Source organism: Mycteria americana, chromosome 3, assembly GCF_035582795.1.
Source record: "Mycteria americana isolate JAX WOST 10 ecotype Jacksonville Zoo and Gardens chromosome 3, USCA_MyAme_1.0, whole genome shotgun sequence".
Lineage (NCBI taxonomy): Eukaryota > Metazoa > Chordata > Aves > Ciconiiformes > Ciconiidae > Mycteria > Mycteria americana.
The window spans coordinates 104784735-104804842 of NC_134367.1; the positions used below are offsets into that span (position 1 = coordinate 104784735).

The 20108-nt window shown below is 40.0% G+C and overlaps 1 protein-coding gene across 1 annotated transcript in view; it reads right to left on the minus strand.

Moving 5' to 3' along the window:
• Positions 1-20108, minus strand: part of PTPN14 (protein tyrosine phosphatase non-receptor type 14) — a 122385-nt gene that overhangs the window by 13158 nt on the left and 89119 nt on the right. Inside the window, exons 10-17 of the mRNA XM_075496418.1 lie at positions 19358-19440; positions 16989-17046; positions 13792-13870; positions 10655-12144; positions 7644-7787; positions 6313-6531; positions 2150-2278; positions 976-1210 (exon numbers count right to left, since the gene is read on the minus strand). Coding sequence (XP_075352533.1) covers positions 976-1210; positions 2150-2278; positions 6313-6531; positions 7644-7787; positions 10655-12144; positions 13792-13870; positions 16989-17046; positions 19358-19440 — 2437 coding nt within the window. The remainder of the gene's footprint in view (positions 1-975; positions 1211-2149; positions 2279-6312; positions 6532-7643; positions 7788-10654; positions 12145-13791; positions 13871-16988; positions 17047-19357; positions 19441-20108) is intronic.

A 20108-nucleotide genomic window follows, 5' to 3' on the forward strand; every position in this document is an offset into this window, starting at 1 on the left:
AAGGAGAGTGCATCACTAAAGGACTGTAGCTGTGTCAAGACTGAAGTGGAACTAACAGGCCTTGCTGAGAGAGGACTTAGCTGCAACAAAGCTATGCTGCTGCAGCTGCAAAGCTTTTAAGAATTAAGGCGGCAGGCATCTCCAACACATCAGTACACCATGTACAGACTCCTTCAGTGGTAACTTAAAGATCTCTGCATCATACTCTACTGTAGTGGCCAGAGACGTGGCTTTAGTTAAATAATGATTGAATTTGTATTACTTCATATGGTAGTGTTTATTACTTGGTAAGAAGTAGGAAGCACTATTAACTCATTACAGATGAATATAATGGCTGTATTTTCAGAAACGCATGAACCAGGACCATATTTAATTGGGAAGGCCCTTCGCGTTGCCTGGGTACACGTGGTTAGAAGAGTGGCAGCGAGTTCAGGCTTACCACATATGTGATGGAGCCCTCTGCTCTTCTGCAACAAGTCCAATGCCTCTGGACTACTAAATACTGGCTGTCAGCAAAAAGGGCCTCCTATGAAACTGGAAGAGTTGTGCCATATTTCACTAACATCTGAACCTCTCTCACCCAGACCTCTCTAGTCACATTTGTGTGCAGCCTACTATCTCCTATACTTGTTAGGTAGCTGGGAAGTGGCAATAACTTATACTGACGGATCAGCCAGCAGAGGTATCTTATTATTTAAAATTTCCCAAGTCTTTAGCACTGCTGCTGCCTCTAATTTTTCCTCCTATTATGTCAGGTCTTTCAGGACCAAAATCCTCAATCACCTTAGCTCCTACCTCTTGAATCCCACTTTTTTCTCCAAATCGCAGCAAGGTACAACCTAGTTGAGGCCTTCATATGCCACAGCAATAACCGTTTAATAGCAATCCCAGCTCTAATTAGGTGCAGTGAACTGTATCCAGTGTAAGCAACCTTTTCCTTGATGTATTTTATCATGCAAGTTAAAGAAATCTTACATAAAAAGCCTTGGACTTCTTCTGGACACCCATGGTCTGGCCAGTCAGTATACTGCAAATGCCACACTGTCCTCTCTTGTCCAGAGAGAAGATGCTTGACCTTCAGACCAGTAGTTGCATAGCAGCCGGAGTCTGTGCGGAACTTAGTTGTCACCTTGAACTTCCCGTAAGTGGCTGAGCTGTGTTTAGAGCCCAGTTTAGGCCAATAACGATGACTCTTACTTCTTCCTCCCTCCTTAATAACCAAAAAACAAACAAACCAAGAAAAGAGCCATTAGTTTCTGCAATTATAATTCCCTACAAACAGAAGGCACAAAACTCTGCAGATAAGCCAAGTACTCTTATTTCAAATTACTGGAAGAGCAAGAAGCATCCCACAAGGTAAGGAAAATATCCATTAAAACTCTCAGCCATTTAATATTTCTAAGTGTAAAAATGCTTGAAGAACTAACTCTTGCCTTGTGGCAAAAGCCAGCTACTGCCTACAACACCTTGGTAAATATTCTCCTCCTGGGGAAACTTCTCCTTTAAATGGAGGTTCTCTTCTGCAACTTTAAGTATCTGTTGTTGATCAGCCTTGGGAACTGGACAGTGACTTGATGTGCTATGGCACTCCCTGTGTTTGCTGAAAGCAACCAGCCATAAAGCAGAATGCACTGTTAGTTAGCAACGTGTGCCAGTTTTTATAACATAGCACATAGTTCTTGGATTACAATAGAAATAACTGTTTTGCTTGGCATAAGAATAAAAAGATTTCCTTTTTTTTTTTTTTTTTTTACACGGACACTTCTATGGAAACAACAGCTTCTGGTCCCTTTTCAGCTGATAAGAGTGATGGTATGCAGAACTGGCCTTGGATGGGGCGGAAGCCTGTGTCATTTTAACCAGGAGCAGTTCAGCGCTCTCACATTCCAATGGAAACATCTTTGTTTGGTTTGGCCAAACTGAAGTGAAGCAGGAGGAAGGGGGGATTCTGCTTGTTTCGCTTTGGTACTTGCCAAACTGAGTATCACAAAGTTACAAAGTATAGTATTGTAACAGAACAAGCATATGTTCAAACAGAGTAAGAGGAAAAAGAGTTGTTGGTAGAAAAAACAGGTTACTGGGGTGGGAAGCGATGATAACAGGGGATTCGCTCACATCAGGAAGAACTGTATTCTGTGATTTTACATACCTCTTCAGCTGTGACCATGGCTATAACGTTCACCCCCTGTTCCCACACCATCTGCCAAAAGTCATGGCATGTATGTGGCAGAGGCCCTTGGGTAGCAATGTAGTGCCACTCCTCTCCACCCACAGTAACCTGGGAGTAAGAAAAAAAGAAAAAAACCAAAAGTCAGAGCCCAAATTCTCAGCAGCGTCTGTGCCAGAACTGCCCTTTAAACAAAAGAGACCATAGTGAAACCTTTACTTCTTTGTTCTTCCACTTATGTTCAAAATTTTGAACAAGAATCACCCTTTTGATAAGGGTAAATCTGACAAAACACAATCTTTGGTGCTTCCAAGTCCTTTCTTGATGCCCATAAACATAAAGCTTTGACCAAAATGTCATCTATTTTTCTTGCCATTGCATCTGGATCGTACAGATGAAAAAAAATTTTGGTTTTTTTTTTTTTTTTGAGGCCCTGTTTCTGATATGGCTTAAGTACAAATAAGCAGCTGACTGACTTCCCTGAGCTTGGTGACAGACCCATGATGAAAGAAAAACTGAGCACCAGAGGAAGTGTCTATATGCATTAAAAAGGCATTGCATTGCTGCAAATTAACACACAGTGGTGTAGAAAGCCTGAATGCAAATTACACTTTGCATGAGAAAACCTAAAGGCCTCTGCTGATTAGGACCTCCCTCAATAATCTTCCACTCAGGCAAAAAAAGATTTCTTAAACAGACTCTTACTACACTGATCTCTGTTGAAGATGTGGCCAAGCTGTCCCCAGAGGATGCAGTTATGCCCCCACACAACACAGAGCTCAGACAGGCCTGCTGACAGCTAGTGATGAGATCAAGGCAGGCTTCATTTCAAGTTACTCTTCCTCACTCATCTTGGGTTTTCCAGTTCAGAAGCTGCAAACTACTATAAAGTAAATCCAGAACATTAAATGGCTTTCAAATGCCATGTGAAATTTAATTTAGATAATTTTAAAATTATCTAAAGCTACAGTCATATAAGTCTATTTCCCAATACATAACTGGATTACCAACCACATCTTATAGAAATATTTGTGTATTTGCATGACAACACATAATGAATTTATTTTTAAAGCACTAACACACAGATTTAGACACTATAAATTATGTAGTGCCCTGAATAGACCCAGCAGTACCTTGGAGTTAACCAGTACAAAACACTGCGTCATTTACCTGAGGCAGATCTTCATGCTTAGGCAGTTAAAAAAAAATCACTTGTGTGTAAAAAATGATTATGACAGACTATTTGCTAAACATCAGGAAAGGTTTATACAAAAAAATTTCTTTCAACATTTTAGGTAAAAAGCCAAACCACTTCTAGAGCTACTAGATATCATTTAAAAATGTGCTTACCAGCAAAAAGCAAACCCAGATGAACTAATTATTTTGGAAAGTTAAAATATTTTCTCTTCTTAGGCTAAGACCTCTTAATTCCCCATGTTAGCCCAGAGCCACTTCTCACAACAAAGTTATAAATCCCAGAGAAGAAGATTTACAACAGAAATACTGACACATCCATAAATATCAAGGTGCTGGCGGACAACGCTACAAGGAGCAATCAATAACTCTGGCAGGTTTAAGCATATACTACGTTTGAGGTACAGGTCTTTGAACACATTTTCAGAAACAGAACCAATTTATTTTTTATCCTAACAGCTGTTCATTAAGCTGAGTTACTTGGGTTTTCACACCTGTAACTAGCATAGTGTTTGTACGATATCAAATTTTTCACTGCACCGAAAATGGTTTTCAACCCTGTATACCAGCTCATTTTCTTATTTCATACTACGCAGCATTCTCCTCTGTGAATGATGGTTAAAATCTGCAAGACCAATACAGGTAAACTCCTGAAGTTCTTGTACTAGGTGGGAATGAATATAAACTGCACAGCACTAAACAGCATCTTACACTTGGACCAGTCTTGTGCTTGCATGCTCATCCGCAGTCATGAGTGCTGGTATAGTATTACTGAGCTTTTTAAATTAATACTGACCTGACCCAAACAGTCAGATGAAGTGGTCTTAAGAACTTCGTTGCTTAATCCATAAATTTAATTACAATTTTTCTCTCTGGTATAGATGATGATCTTAGTATCTTACCAGCAAAGGTCAATGGTAAATAAGCAGAGAAATACTGTAAAACCGTGGGGCTTGCAGACTGAGCTGGAATCCTCCAGGCATGGATCTTATCAGGATGATATAGGAGTTTTCTTTGTCTACTGACTTCTGGTCCAAATATCCAGCCTCCTGGCACATGATATGAAAGGACCATAAATAGTCTGGAGGGAATGGGATGCCTGGAATGTTTACTGCATTCTAATGCCCTGACTGCAGGATATTAAAAATTGAATATTGGGCTGCAAACACACACACACTGTGCTACTGAGGTAAATTTCTCAGATGTGATTTCACCTTCTAAGCAAAAGCACATCTGCTTGGCTTCCGTACGTGCCATTGTGAGAGGAAAATACTCGCGGGGACCACTGTTATGCGCCAAAACATTTGTGTGTGTTCCTAGGTGCTCTATGAATGTGAGATGCGTGCGTGTCCATCACTGACACTCAAGGTAAAATGTGGACTCAAAACTGGCCAGGAAAAATTATTTTCGGGCTAGTATTGCTTTGTGGGCATAATTTATGTTAGGGATCTCTTTTTTTGGCCTCCTAACAATGTAGATGAAAAATTTTGGGCTCAGAAATCCATCATCATAGCAACATTTGATTATGCAAAAACTCAGTATCTGCTATCTACCAGGCTATGTAGAAAAGTCATAACCTGCCAGGATCCCGGTTCAGAAATTGTTTTGAATCAACAAGATTTAACACTGTAAATCACAACCAAGGAGGCCAGCAAGTCTCTTTAAACTTTTTAAAAGGCTTTAGTCCAGGAAAATATTAATTTAACAGGATGTGTTATTTATTATTTTTGAATTATTCTTTTTAATTTGGATTTTGACAATGAGAAAAAGCAGACAGCCCTCTCCGACAACAAGAGAATCTGTCATCTGAGGGATAGGAGTGCTGTTACTTCTCTCAGGGTAGAGTAAAAGGCAACAAAGGACTTTGCAAATTGTACTGGAAGCTTAAAGAAAAACAAGCATCTGCAGCCACTGCAGGATAGTTCACTGTTAAAACTGGCCATGTTTGTAAGTAACAGAGTCAGACAATATCTTAAATTATTTCTACATTGAATTACCAAGAAGAAATCTGATGTATCTTGATAAAAACTTATTTTGAAACACATAAGTCCAATGCAGTATCCAATCAGACACACAGGGATCTCATTAGTAAGGTGTTCTCTTTATCAACGCATACTTAAAATTTTTTTAAAAAAATCACTCAACTCCCATGATAAAAGGAACAAATATGTTATTTGTATATATAATTGCAATATCTATGTGAACATGCATTACTTATAACTCCATACATGTCTTTGGACATGGAACTGCATACATGGAGCTACGTCCTTGATCTTTTAAAAATCGTGTCCTATATGCCAGTAAATGGAGAAAATATTTCAGTCAAACCTTCTGCAGTATTTCTTTCAGGCTGCATCACTCAGTTGCAGGGACTCATTCTGCATGGGTTGTTGTAGTCCCCCAGTGGCCCACAAGGCTATTGGGACTGATAAATCAGAACACGTACTGACTGAGTTGACAAAGTTTGCCTTGCAGCTGTCTCTCTTGAAAATTTCCACCAGTGGAAACTCTGAATGTATTCCTCTCTAGGAGTAACATCTCCTTGCCCTGCACTTAGCTGTTCTTTCTTTCAGGTACAGGGTCATGACAACCGTATTACATTGGAGGTATTGGGGCTGATCTAACTCATTTTCATGAGGTTTAAGAAACATGGCATCTTCTTCTACATTAACCAGTAGAGACATTCCACAACCAGCTGGCAAAGGTGGGCATAAAAAAGTAAGGATGCCTCTCTAAAATGACTTCCCATAGCAAATAAATCAACTCATGCATGTGAGTTGATAGGGGACTTCAGAGATGCCCATGCTGACACAAAGGTACAATGATGCATTCTGACTAAGCTACCTTTTCAGAATTTCCAGAGTTACAGAAAATGCTGCTGTGCATCCAGAAATGCAAACAAAACTTTAACATACCTTCATTTGCAAAGCAAAGTTCCAGAAAGCTTTTACCTTTATGTGTGACGCATTGATGTAGCCTGTATTATTTTCTTTGGTCGGCACCAGCTCTACTCGGTTCTCCTCATAAGGAACGACCTCCCTGATGCGGTTGCGCTCAGTGTTTTCAGGCAAGGCAGCAGTGGTGAAGATCCCATCTGCCTTTTTCTTTGGAATCTGCTCGTATTCTGTAAACACCATGCCCTCTTCCAACTTCCTCTTCAAGATTTTGCACTAAGATTTAACAAAAAGGAACACCAATCCATTAATTCCTCCTGGAAGAACATTTACCACTAGACCCGTCCATCAGTTCTTTGAATTTCAATATATAGCCATAGCATTCTCTTGCTCACTTCTTTTTTCGGTTGTAGTTATCCGAGGAAGCACGACACACTCTTATTTCTACTGAGTGAAACCACAAGCAAATTTTACATTTTTACATTCCACCTCCACATTTTTTAAGACTGATACCATAAAAAGCAAAACCATGCTAAATACAATCCTGGTTCAGTATGAATTTGTATGTGATTTCACCACAACAGATACTTGTAAAAATATTTTAAATTTATCTTTTTAGGAAGAAGATCACACTGCGAGAAGTGTGATGTGGTCCGCATTTTCAAAATAGTCCCTAACTTGCATGCATGCAATTTCTGTGGTTGAACAAAACCCCACATACGTACAGGCGGAGGTTAAATTCTGTCATCTGCATACCAGACAACACAAGGCTGCAAATTTCTATCCAGAAAGCCAGAAAGATTGTTTGCAAATATGTCTCTCAAATCTTAATGGCAGCAAGTGTTTTTAATTTCCGAAATTCCATATACATGCACACACCCGTGTGTGCAAACATCAGGAGGCAAACAACGTTTTTTGGGTTGTTGGTTTTTTTTTTTATTTGGGGGTTTGTTTTTTTTTTTTTTGTTTTGTTTGTTTGTTTGTTTGTTTTTTTAAATTTAATCCTGTTAGAGACATTAACCGAACTCCTTAGTTGTATCAGAACATGAAAGACGGTATCTACGGATGGTCACTGTAGAAAGACTGCCTGATCAAGTGAAAAATGTGCAAAATGTTAGATTTACAGCTTGATCTTGTATGACATTGTATGGTCACATGAAATGGTGAACAGCCTCACTCTTCACTGACTTCAGTAAACGTTCAAGACATTTAATACTTTGTCAGCATCCAAAGACACACCAGTGTTAACCACAGACCTTTTCCATTAATGGCTCTGAAAACTTTTAAGAGAATTTTTTTCACATTTTAAATCAAATTTTAATATTTTAGAAACTTTATGCTGCTGGGAACAAAGGGAATGAGCAATATTTCATGAGCCTCCATCTTACCCTCTCATCCATTGGCACCTTGGCGACTTCATCCTGGCTGTCCTCCGGCACTGGAACCCTAGCAACTGAGAGTCCGTTCAGTGCTGCCAACATCAAGGGCCTCTTCTGGGCCTCCAGGCCTGCCATCTTCTGCTTTTCTAGATTCTTTTGGCAAGAAAAGGCACGTTTTCATCTCTGTGTGATTATTTATAATGCCAGTAAAATGCTGGAATGTTTTTTTAATCTCCAAAATCTGCAACTCTCTGGCCAAGGAATGCAGATGATCACCATTAGCATCGTAAATTCAAATACAACCTCTATTCTTCCTGTTATTCCTCAAAGGCCTGCTCCTACATGAGCATAGACTTTTAATTTCAAAGAAGCAATCCCAGCGTATAATACAGTTTACATGCCATCAGACGACATACAAATACGATCTCGAGCATTTTTCTGCAAACATTATTCTGAATGTAGGACACACAAAGCATCACCCTGTTACATTAAAACAGCGCTACCGTAGCCAAGATACCTGGGGCATCTTTTAAAAAGCAATAATTTCAATCTACTACAACAAACAGTAAAACACAGGACACTTGTTTCTCTTCTGTGATGGTAATACTTAAAATGAGAAGTTTTCTGATGCACTCAGCTATTATGGTGATTCAAATAGCACCCGTGATATATTTCACACTAGAAACCGAGCTCACAAATCCCAGAAACCAAACATAATAGCAGCCAGGGAGGGATATCATTTATCGTATTCATGCATCATATTACACTGCAACACAGAGAATCTGAGTATGAATTTTAAATTCATCCTGCTGCCCTCCTTATGCCACTAGGAGCTGAAACATCAAGCAAGAAGACGGACCACCTCTAGAAGGAGCTGAATTATGGATCTCTTATTCCATTTCCTTAACAGTTCTTTCTGCTGGATTTGGAAGGAGAGATGAGCACAAGGGAAGCCTGGTTCTCAGCATGCATATGGAAGCTGTGGTCACCAAACAGGCCAAGCTCAGCTCCTGGAAACACTACTGAACCTGAATGCCTTCAGACATATGTAAATAACTTAATTTTTCAAAAGCCTGTGAGCTTTTTCCTCACCACTGGGTTCCTCCAAAGCACTAAGTAAAAAACAACCAAAAAACGCAAAACAAAAATCCAAAACCGCTCTGCTTTCTTTTCTTACTTCCAGAAAGCAGGAAGATGCAAGTATTTTTTCTTTCTTTGGGGATTTTATTATTATTACTACTTGCAAGGTAAAATAGAAAAGTCTGTGTTTAAAAGATCAAGGTCATCAAATTACCATTAATAAAACATGTGATTCCTATGACAAAAGGAAGGTCTGCATGTGTTAAGACTGCTGATCTAGGCTGAAACCACCTTAAAAGCTTAATGCTAAGACCACCCCTTTACTTTCAAAACAACAGCAGCAGCAGCACCTTTTGACCAAGGGCTGATCTGACCATCCCTGGAGGTCTTTAAAAGACATGTAGATGTGGTGCTTAGGGACATGGTTTAGTGGTGGACTTGGGAGTTCTAGGTTAATGGTTGGACCTGATGATTTTAAAGGTCTTTTCCAACCTAAACAATTCTATGATTCTATGATTATTCAGAGGAAGAGTACTCAAACAACATCTCTAAGCTCTCTTCTTACCTTCATTTCCATCCTAAAATCCTTTGGGTTCCTGCTTCTCAATATGTTTTCTTTCCTCAGAAGATCAAAAGAGCATATCTATGCTTGTTGTTACACCAATGTCTACAGTATTCATTCATGAAAGATTATGTTTTATACTCAAGTATCTATTTCACATTTAAAGTTAAAGATTCTGCAAGGAGTAAATTCAGTCTCCATGATAGAACTTAGCGGCCCAAGTTTGATTCCTAACCATTACATCAGTGTGAGCATAGCCAATGAACAAGAAGCAGTATACATTATGTTTAGAAATTTTTTTTGATTATACAGTAGTATGTAAAGCTAACTAGTTACTGATCTAGTACATTACAAACTCTTTTCTGCTCTGGACCATTTAGATGCTTCATTAATTTGTTTCAGACCTCAATTCTGAAAAAAAGAACCAAGGCACACACTTTGCTTTCTATAACTGCAGTTGCACGTCCCAGAGCATTACATCAAGCACATACGTAAGTCACTGAATGGTAAGCACCCCTCATATTTCTGCCATTGCTTGCAGCGGCACTGAAGCCTTTAAATGCTTTTTATTCTAAATTCATTGCAAGTTTAAAAAGGACCCTATTTCTCATACTTGAGTACATTTAAAAAAAAATAAACAATCCAGATCCTCAATCACCCAGCCTCTACATCTGCTGCTTCTGTAATTAGATATCTGGTCACCCATTTAGTTATTGGCAAAACCAGCAATCCGTATTCTACAGCTACCAGTGTTTTATTCAGATAACTATGTTATATAGAGTGGCAGGAAAGGCAATCAAAGAGATCATTTGAAAGACTCAAGAGTTTCCATTAGGTTATATATTATGTGATACTTAACTCAACATCCCTGCAAAGAAGGAATAAAATGCTAGCACCGAAACACAGTCTCCCACCCATCTCAGCAAACACATTTCAGACTCATCCTGCCCTCAGACCCGCAGGGGCTAGAGAGCCGCGCAGGCAGAAGGGAAGCAGGCGTTGAGGAGGGCTTTGCAGTCAGCCTCCTCGTCACCCGGCTGCGTGCTCTGCCACCCACCTCGGGCTGGCACTGCTGCCAGGGTGGTGGCATCATCAGCTGGATCAGATGCGGATCTGGCCAGCAGCTGAACAACCACAGCAGAGGAAGCAGACAGGCCCAATAGCAGCGCATGGGATCAGCCCCTTTGGTGGCCATACAGACCCACAAAACCAAATTTTATGAGGCTCTTAATATCACATTTCCTAACTTTAAGCAAATCAACATCTTCCCACCCATGTGTTCTCCACAGTTTACTGATCCAACAGTCTTCTGGTATAGAAACTGACCTGTGTGATTACTAATTTCCAAGAAGCCTCTGCAACAGAGGAAGGCACTTACCCTCATCAGGATTTCTCTTTCTATAATGCTGTCCTCAATAGAAAACATTTCAGACACAGGCCTTTCCTTGACAGGTTCTTTCTTGACTCTCTCCTTCACGCTTGTGAGGTCAGGCTCTGAGATAGAGGGCCCGAGTGAAGACCCGTTTATTGCCATTTGATCAGTTCGAGAGACACTAATGGCTTTGGAAGGCCCTGGCCTCATGGCCTTGGCCCTGGCTACAGCCACAGAAATGCTAACATGGTCCTGCCTTAGGGCTCCATTGCTAACACTTTTACGAGGCCCAGGATACTCTGGAGGAGGTTTATTTGGTATTCTAGCCAAGGCAGCTTGCAGCTGAGCACTATAGTCCATGTTCTCATGGAGGGCTGTTATCTGTGACACAGATTCTGGGGTTTCTTCTTCCTCTTCACTTTCACTGCTGTGTATCAGCATCGTGGCATCAGAGAATGTCTTTTTGTGATGATAATGAGGAACCTGCTGAACTTCATGCCCCATCTGAACTGACTCTTCTGGCTGCACCTGCTCCCGCAAAGTGTTTCTGCGTGGCAGAGGGGCATTTAAAGTTTTTAATGCCATGGCTTCTATACCACGTACCATATTGCTGATGACCTCCAAACTATGGCGCTTGTTCACAGCTGCATGATGCTTCACTGCCATCAGGGGCTCGCTGACCTCCTGCAGTGACTGACGGACGACCGGCGAGCTGTCCTCTTGGAAGGTCTTTACTGAGAGCTGGACTTTGCGAGTGACCAAGTCAGGACTGCTCCCACTGACGTACTTGTGCCGGTGGCTTGCCAGGTCCGGCGTGCTAGTGGCAGGACGTGGGCGTGGGTATGGAGGTGGGGGTCTGAAGAGATAGTTCTTTAGCATGTGTGTGGTGTTGTAACTCTGGCTGCTCTGCAGCTGCATGTTAGCCAGTTCTGGTGTGCTGACAGTGTGGGATATGGCACTGGCTGCTGTCTTATTTTGCACAGCATTATTAGGGTTCATTTGGTCAGATGGGGCGACAGGCTTGTTATAGCCACCACCCTGGGGCCCGTATGTAATTGTGTAAGGATGTCTCTCTCGAATCTCAGGCTGACTGTAAACTAGGTCTTCCGGCTGGTTATAAGCATGTGTGTTTCCAATATTGAGATTCCTCAAAGACTGACTTTGGCTATCCATCTGGATCACCCCTCTTTTCATTTGCCTCATGACAGTTTCATAATCTGGAGTTGGCCGGTAAGACGGTACTATGATTGCACTATGTCTGTGGCTGGGGATATAGTCTGCTCTCATGATGTCACTTCCAGGGATGCTAAGATTTGAGGACATTGGAGATGCCTGGATGAAGTTCTGTGAGCGATTGAGGGAGTTCATGCTGTGGGCACTGCATACGCTCCCATTGGGTCCGTTACCATTCAAGTAGCTGAAGTCCACTGGACACCTGTCCAAACTGGTCTGAGACCTACAGTAGAAAGTTTCTTCATTTCCATGGAAAATGCTATCTGTGTAGAGCAGAGATAAAGACGTTGACAATTTTAACATACAAGGACTCATTCAATATTAACAAAACTTCAAATGCAGCCTGCGCTAACGATTACAGAGACAGCTTGTTTGTACAACAACTGCGGGGAACATTTGGTCTTTGGAGCACCCTTGGGTCACTGAAATAGAACTAAAACAAAGCTACCCCTGTAAACACTCCCAACAGTTAGCAAAATATGGTAGTTCAGATCCTTGCGGGAGACATGAAAGGGGAAAGAGAGGAAGTGTTTTTGCCTGGGGTAGCAAGGAAGAATAAAGGGGCATCTCCTCCCTCAGCATCCTGGAAGGATTCACTGCTGCTGCCACCTTAAAAATCCAGTGCTGCTAGCCTACGGTAATCCTAAAAATTCTCTTGTCTTTTCTGTTGATGCACTGCTGTCTGTGATTCAAAGTAGCAGAGGACTGTGGAACTGGAAATCCTACTTCAGACCAACCAACAGTTTTGAAGATCTGAAGTATAACACGGCAGGGTGATCAAGACTCAGTGGGGGGGAGGGGAGAAGGGGGGTGGAAAAAGAAGACGACAGACGACCTACGCTACGAATGTGCTAAAGAATATTAAATACTTCAGCAAAGGATGTTTGAGAGAGAATCAAGATGGTAAAGATGATGTCCTCGATCACAACTTTACTGCAAGACTGTCCACATTGAAAATCTCATAAGAAAAGAGCAGCAGCTCCCACGACTCTGAAATCAGCTAGTTCTTCAACAATATAGAGAAGTCTGTGGTAAAACTAAGGGAACTTTACAATTCTTCTAAAATTGAGAATATCCCCCTTCAGAGCCTCAGCTTCACAGTAAAACAGTAGTAGCCACTAAGTCAAATCTACTGTATGCAAGGAACTATACTGTACAGCTCCTTTCAAAACCTACCAAATTCTACCTTAAAATTAGTCAGACCATCACAACTCTAAAATGCTATCAAGTATGATTAAGAGCTCCTCTAAGTGGTGAGAGCACTTCAACTGTACCTCTCGTGAACTGCAAAGAACATAGCCTAACAGACCTGGCTACGTGTATTCCAAAAGGTGGTGTGGTTAAGGGTGTGAGACTCAAGGTGGTTAGGGGCTGGGCTCCATTCCCAGCCTTGATCAAAGTAACCTGGTACCACCTCTTAGAGAATTTATTTGTCAAACATGGGGGTAAAAATAGTTAACCCTCCTTAAGTCCATAAGGCTAACAATGCAAGCAGATGTTGGTGAAAAATAAGCAGAAAAGATTATCTAAATATGCAGTTTTGTGACCAGGATACTATTTACTGTCTCCTTTTCCCTCACTGCATTTCTCTCCCTGGCCCCAGCTGGCACTGCCTTTGAGTACAGCCATCATACTTCCTTTAGAAATTATTTTTTCAGCTCACTGAACTGGAATACCAAGTTTAAGGTCCATATAATCATGCACAGACATTTTAGATAAATTTGAAAACTGAAATTGGACTTTAAACAGAAGACTTACTGCAACATTAACTATAAAACTGCTAGCTCTCCTCCAGCAGCAACTCCCATTTGACCATGACGGCATTAGAAATCTAGGCATAAGGGGTAGGAGCTTCTTTGCATACACATAAAATTGAAGTCCATTAAAGGAAAAATATATGCTCTAAGTACCTTGTGAATTATGTGTTTCAGTGTAGTGTTCTCCACACTGGACATGCATAGGAGGCAGTATAAATGGATGTTGTCTTGGCTGAAATAAAAAGGAAAAAAAAAAAAAAAAACACATTAGGAACTTCGTTTGCTACAATTTTTGCAGCTGAAACAGGAAAAGCGGTTCTATGCCCTTTCCACCGAATACTGCTATTTCTTACCCAGCCAAAGACACATGGCTTGGCATTTCTTTATGGAACAGAGAACAACATTTTGTAAATTGTTTGCTAAATTTTGTTACAGAGCCCAAAGCTGACCAGTTAAGACTCCTTTAAGCTCAACCACTTCAGAAAACAACATCCAGACTCCCAGCTCACTTAGAACTTTTCAAAAGTTTATTAAAAGCCCTTGCCCTTGAAGAATTAAAACAAAACAAGTACCTAATCGGAAGAAAGCAGGAGATGGAACAAATTCAAGGACCTAGAACACTGTTATACAAGCAATAGGAACACATATGGACTTAAAATAACTCTGCAAATTACATGAATATCGGATTCCCTAGATAATGAATTGGAGCCTTCCTCCAACAATCTGCACTGCAACAACTTTTTCACAGGGGCAATTCAGCATTAAATCAGCAGAATCATTTACAGCAAAATAAATCACAGCTGACGTTGTATCCACCAGCTTTGTCCATTGGTAAACCAATGCATTTTGCAATCACATTTTACCACCTGCACTGTAATGTCCTGTCTGGTGCTGCTGAACAAAGTTTATGAAAACATACTTTGATATACGAACTAAGCAGAAAGAGAAGGAAGACACTCTTGTCTTGTGAATGTGTCTTCCTTTACAGCAGAATAAGTGCTTTTCATCGAGGCTGATTCAAGTAGTTCAAACTATTAAGGAATACTGTGGATGCCCAAGGCAAAAAAGAAACACCAAATAATTTGCCTTTGCATGCACATGCACAAAATGAGCACCATGCAAGTTAGCTACTGAAGCGGGGGTGGGGAAGGGGTTAAATTTATGTTTTCTATGTAAATGGGGAGAAGGAATGAGAATCAAAGAACTGAGCACACGTATGAATTCTTGCATACAAAATGGCTGTGTTAAGCCAGAGCTGGAATATGGCAGGAAATATTGCTGTTACTAAAATTACTTCCAAGGGTATAAAACCCTACTCTTGCCTTTTTTTTTTTTTTTTTTAAGGCCCATCTGCCTCTTCTGACAAAACAGGAGAAGCTGAGGTCTGCAGGACATCATTATCCAACTTAAGGATTGCTTGGATTTTTTTTTTTTTTTTTTAAAAAGTCAGCTAATTAAACATATCATCATATTAAGATCTCCTACACTGAGGAGGTTTTGCTGGAAAACCAGCATCATTGGGTGGCCTGACAGGAAAACGAAACAGCATAAAATGGTTTTAAAGTAATAGTTAATAAAATACAGGTTCACCACGATACCAAAACCATATAAAGGATCTTAATCTGAAAGTAATGAACATGATCCTCAGTGAAGTGGCAGAGCCTCACCCCAAAGATCCCACTTCACTTCCCATTTATGCCTACTGATTTATTACCATACAAGACAAATGAAAAGGTAGGTGTATAAAGGTATGTACAGTGCAGACAGTCAGGAGGGCTTTTTTTTTTCCTCCCCAAAGAGAACTGTTCCAACAAGTTAACAAAACAATAATGAAAAAAGCAGCTGAAAGTTCAATGTGAACTGTTAGCAGCCCAGTTCACTTTTTAATTGATGAGCACATATTCCTCCTCTTGATCTTCCTGAGACTGGTTTTTTTTTTTTTTTTTAAACTTGTTGCATGCTTGTGTTCAAAACACAAAGAGGCAGTAGGGTTTGTTTTTCCTTTGAAAAAATAGATTTCCATTTTTCATATCTAATATAGAAGACAGCTCTCTTCTTCCCTTTGGAATATATCTAAGGCCATAGCATAAGAATGCAAAGCACATTTCTTCACCTTCAGTTTTTCATAGTCTTCTCCAGGGACCAAACTAGCAGATACCAAAAATACTGTAAATATGCCTCAGAGAATGTAATACACAGCCTGTGTATTGCATCGTGACACCTTAGAAACATGCTAAGAATGAAAGGACAAAGAAATCCAGAGCCAGCTACAACACCTTTCCTGCCAACGGCTGGGAAACACAGAATGCAACTTTTAGATCTAACGGACCATATATACGCATACAGGAAAACAGCCCGTGCTGAAATCTGCAAAGATAAAGCTATCCTAATATCAATACCTGCTTAAGCTTAATTTTGGAACATTTTCACAAGCTGGAACCACACCATGGGGATATGTCAAGAAAACACTCCTACCCACATTAGCTTTCCACCTCGTAGCAATAGGTGAATGGAGTTATCACTCTGGAAAGGTCTACAAAGCAGGTATAACCTATATCACAAATGAAAACTGGCAACCTGAATACAGATAACATTGCCGTCTGTCTAAGGGACCAGCAGTGCTGTTGCTACTCTTATTTAAGGGGTTCTGAATTACTGTAAGAAATACTGACATACTAGATGTTAAAATTGGATCCAAAATAGTGTCCTTAGAGCTGACCAGGAAAAAATATTCCCACAGATGGTTTTGGTAAAGATTTCAGGAAAAAGTTATCCAGTTTTGTCAGATTTACAGTATTTATGGAGATTAGTTAAATGGAAACAAACACAGTTTAAGAAAAAATCTGAATCACAATCCTGTACTGATTATAATAGTTTTACTTAAAATCACAGTAACTTCACACAGGAAATAGGCTCTTAACCCAAGACGTTGATAAATTGTAAGTAGACTTTATACAAAAACATGAAGAATGGAAGAAACACAAAAGGAGAAGCTGCAAAATTAGGTAATGACTAGGTTTTGACGTACACAGCACAAGACAGGTCAAATTCTTCCTAGAGGATTATTTTCTTTACATATTGAATAGAACCTCAATCCAGTGAAAAGATGCTCAGTTTCTGCAGGGCAAATAAAAATATAATGCCTTGAAGACTGTAATTTTTAATACTCAGTGGTGATATTATCCAGTTAAATTAATCAGCCTGGGCAGCCACGCCCTTGAAACTCATTCCAATCATATTGCCTACAACAAATGAGTTAATTGAAATTCAGAAAGTATTCCATCTTACACAATGCCCCATCCCATTAGAAATGGTATAGACATTCTTAAAGACCCCACCATGGCACATACCAAGGATGACCTACTCCAAGTGGGCCGTCGTCGGATAGGAGGAGGAGAACTTGATTGTCTGTGGAAGAAAAAGTAAAGAGAAATACTAGAAACTACAATATTTCAATTCTGATTCAAGAATGAATGGGGGGGGGGGGGGGGAAGAGAGATGAAGAATCTGTTAAGTATTGCTCATTAATGAGATTTTTAAAAATATGAATAAATGAAAATAATTCAGGTCCTTCTCTAAATACAGAAAGCATTCCAGTTCCAAAATATACATGCCTTCTGTTCATTATCCTATTTGGCTTACTTGGAAACACAAGAAAGAAAAACTCTGGTTTAAAAATGAATCAAACAAACAACTCTCAAGCAATAAAAACTGAATGTGGCACACAGGCACAGTCTAAGGTGACTTAAGGTGAACATTAAAACAATGACAATTTTATGAAATTCATAGCAATCACTCCAAAGCAATGTGCACAGATCAGGAGGGGGAAAAAAAAAAAAAAAAGCAACTGGTTAGATAATACTAGCAGAGCCACATACAATGTTAGAGTAGCCAGGTGCAGTGGAAGGAACAAGGAGTGTAGGAGGAAAAAAATGAGGAAGGGAAAGAAACAAGTTGAAGGAGGCAGAAATATAGTGCTTACGTGAAGAGAGGAAAGGTGGAATTTGTCCTCTTACAGTTTCTGATCTGGTGAATGATGTTATGTGCGATTAGAGGAAATGCACACAGGAAAACAAACAACTATCATTTTAACAGAGGGCAGGAAAATTATTTGGCTAGAAAACACATATTGGCATATGCTGTCATCAATATCTGTGGCTCTAACACAGAAGCTGATACCACATGAGACTGTGGTAAGAAGGAGGGCTGTTCTAATGGCAAAAATACATTTAAATTCCAGTTATTTCACTCAATGACCTCATGACATTCTCTATCTTTATTAGCCCAAATAGTTGTAAGTTGTATATGAAGCCACTACATACACCCAGTTCATGGTACCCACATGGCTCAGTGTTTAGAAATAAACACGATCAAAACCTATTGCTTCTGCAGTCTGGATTATGAACAGTAACAGAACAGTCCTCTCTGTTGACCCCAATATACAGCTTCAAAGGGGAAGTATTCCAAGATGACAGACTATGGTATTTTGTTTTCTTTCTTGACTGTCACGTGGGAGACAATCAGAAGCTTCCTTTGAACTCAATTCCTCTGAAGCCATTAAAATTAAATTTAGTATTGGACTACTGAAACGCATTATATGCTGCTAAGAAATGTCTTTTCTGGTCTTCCACTCACCTCCTAAGAACTGTAAATGCCATCTGAAATCTAATCTCTTTTCTGTAAGTGAAAAGATCACTCTATGCAGTTCACCTCATTTGTCTCTCCAATACTCTAACTCACCGTATATTAATACATTGTGTGCATATGTAATATTAGAAAGCTAGACCTTCCAACCTTCCCTTCATCATTTTGGCTTTATTTTCCAACAGATGGCATTACCCAGCTAAACAGATGGGATGTCCAGCTCTAAATAGAGCTGTTGATAGAGATGAACTTCTTCATATCTTTCCAGCTAACCAAGCTGATAAGTTCTGCAAGGCATTCATGTTCTCATTGCTATACAAATCCTGCACGCCATGAAAGTTTCTCAAAACTCTAAACTTCTCAAAGCAAAATTTATCTCAAACTAAATTGCTGTGTGCTGATATAAATGAAACATACTCAGCTAATAAACCTGACTTTTGACTTATAACTAAAGTCTCATGAATTCCTCCTTCAGTTAGGATGAATCCACCTATGTGAGAGGACTAGCTCAAGGCCAGTTCCTTAATAAGTGCTCAAAGTAGAGCCTAAAGGACACTTTGGGTTCAGATTTACAATCTCTGCTGTGTTGTGCTAGTATGGCTACGCAGATTAACGTTCCCAGGTGTCCTCCCTTGTTTGGTGGACGTAAGAAGCAGATAAATTATACTGCTCAAATTAGAACATGACAACCTGTGCTTTCCACTGACCTTCGCTGCTAGATGGGTAGCGCATCTTCAAAATGCTACTGCAACTCACATTTTGTCATGTTAACATATGTCACCTTTCATTCCAGTTTATACTAATACTCTGGGTTATGAATGGCAGAGACCAAGAGCTTCAATTTAAGACTCTTTGTCAGATTTGGCTGCTTGGGGAGCATCAAGCCTCACAGTGAAATTTCATTCTCAATTCTCTGTTCTTGCTGGTGATTAAAACAAAACAAGAAAAAAAGGGAAAAGGGAAAAGAATAACTGACACAAGTGACTAGAAAAAACGAACAAAACCAGACACACCAAAACTCAGAGCAATTCCAAAGCAGGGTGTCAGAAAACAACTCTGAAGAAAGAGTACTCACTCTGTGCAGATTTTGTTCTGTTTGTAAAACTTGTGTCTTGCTGCAAACAGCCGTGAAATATATTTGGCATTTTCAAGATCATCCTTTAAACACAAGAAAAAAATAGGAAAAAAAAATATATATGTGATCATTCCTTTTGTTATTCTTACCAAGACATAACAAAGAAGTGCTTTAAAAATCCAATTGCAGTAACACTTGGTAAGGTCTGTCATGTACAGAATCTGGCTGCCAAGAACATGTCTAGTGCCCTCAAGAGCATTCAAGGCATTGAATTACTGAAATACAGTGGCATGCCTTTACATGCTGCCACTTCACTGCTAAGTCACAGTGGGAGGGGAGGAGGGACAAAAAAAAAAAAGCTCAAGCTTGCTGGTCCAGTTTCTATCCCAGCCTTGATTCAGGGAGATGTGGAGTGATTTTAAATAGCACAGAACAGCACTGCAACCCTCTGAGTTCCAGTATGTGCACGCATGGTAGCTTATGCCCAGTTTCTACAACTGCTTATGCTGCTATATTTATGCCAGCATGAAAGACAGTGTGGCACTATGGATGTTTCATCCAACAAGCACTTCACTTTTTTGCAGACTTCCCAGCATAGTGTACTTTGGGATGCTTGAAAGAGAATACAAATACCGGTAGCTAAATGAAGTTAATTTCACTCTCTGCATAAAGTAAAATGTGAAATTTGCAGGGCGGGGGGGGGGACTTATGGCGAGTAAGCCCCTTTGGGAAAGTGGAATTTTAAATGTTT